The 825-nt window shown below is 38.1% G+C and overlaps 1 protein-coding gene across 1 annotated transcript in view; it reads right to left on the bottom strand.

Annotated features, from left to right (window-relative positions):
* Positions 1-260: 260 nt before the first annotated feature.
* Positions 261-825, bottom strand: part of LOC103523489 — a 10,188-nt gene continuing 9,623 nt past the window's right edge. The window contains exon 2 of the mRNA XM_008488528.2: positions 261-448. Coding sequence (XP_008486750.2) covers positions 261-448 — 188 coding nt within the window. The remainder of the gene's footprint in view (positions 449-825) is intronic.

Here is an 825-nt window from a genome sequence, read left to right on the forward strand (position 1 = left end):
CACACTCGCCACTTCTGTGCTTAGAGCAGTCGCCATCGTTAGCAACAACAACATTTTTCAAATTCTATTGCGAATGCTTGAGCCAGAAAGCGCGCTAACGTCAAAAGTTTGAAGCGCAGCCCGGCCTATACGAAATAGAATAGAGTATACCTTGTTTATCCTGCTGGGATAGGACTGAATAGTCGCTTTTCCCCGCAGTCTAACCAAGGTCTTATAGAGTTTCAATTATTACAATTTAACTGAAGAGACAACTTGAACTTTTAAGATAAATTTGATTTGATGTCTTCACCCATTTTCTGTCTTCTTACCTTCACAATCACTTTGGGGTTTGCTTGCAAAACTTTCTTCTTGGTTTCCTCCAGACCTTGCTCAGATCTTGCCCAAAGCAGAACCACAGAACCTTTAGCCAGCTTCTTGCTGAATTCCACAGCCCAATATTGACCAATTCCTGTAACGAAAGTTTTGACCTTAGAGCTATTGAGACATTTAAAATTGGACATGAACATTGGGGAATAATAATTAGACAAGTTCAATTAATTCACTAATGTCCTTTATTAGGTTAAATCTCCTTTTTAAACCCTAGTTACATAGCTTAGAAGGTAGTGTGACTACCTTGTAAGCACTAGGTCTTGGGTTCGATTCCCTAACAAGGTGAATTTTATCCTAAACAGATAAAGTTCTTAGGTCTGCTGGCTTTCTCCTATCCTTTCCTGCTTCTGTCTTTGGTTTTGGGACCAAAACGACCTTAGCAGTTACAGTTAGTTCCTGCTTTCAAACCTTTAAAAAAAATCCATTTAGCATTTTGATTAAAAATAATAATAATAA

This window comes from Diaphorina citri, unplaced genomic scaffold (genome assembly GCF_000475195.1).
Source record: "Diaphorina citri unplaced genomic scaffold, Diaci psyllid genome assembly version 1.1 scaffold24509, whole genome shotgun sequence".
NCBI lineage: Eukaryota > Metazoa > Arthropoda > Insecta > Hemiptera > Psyllidae > Diaphorina > Diaphorina citri.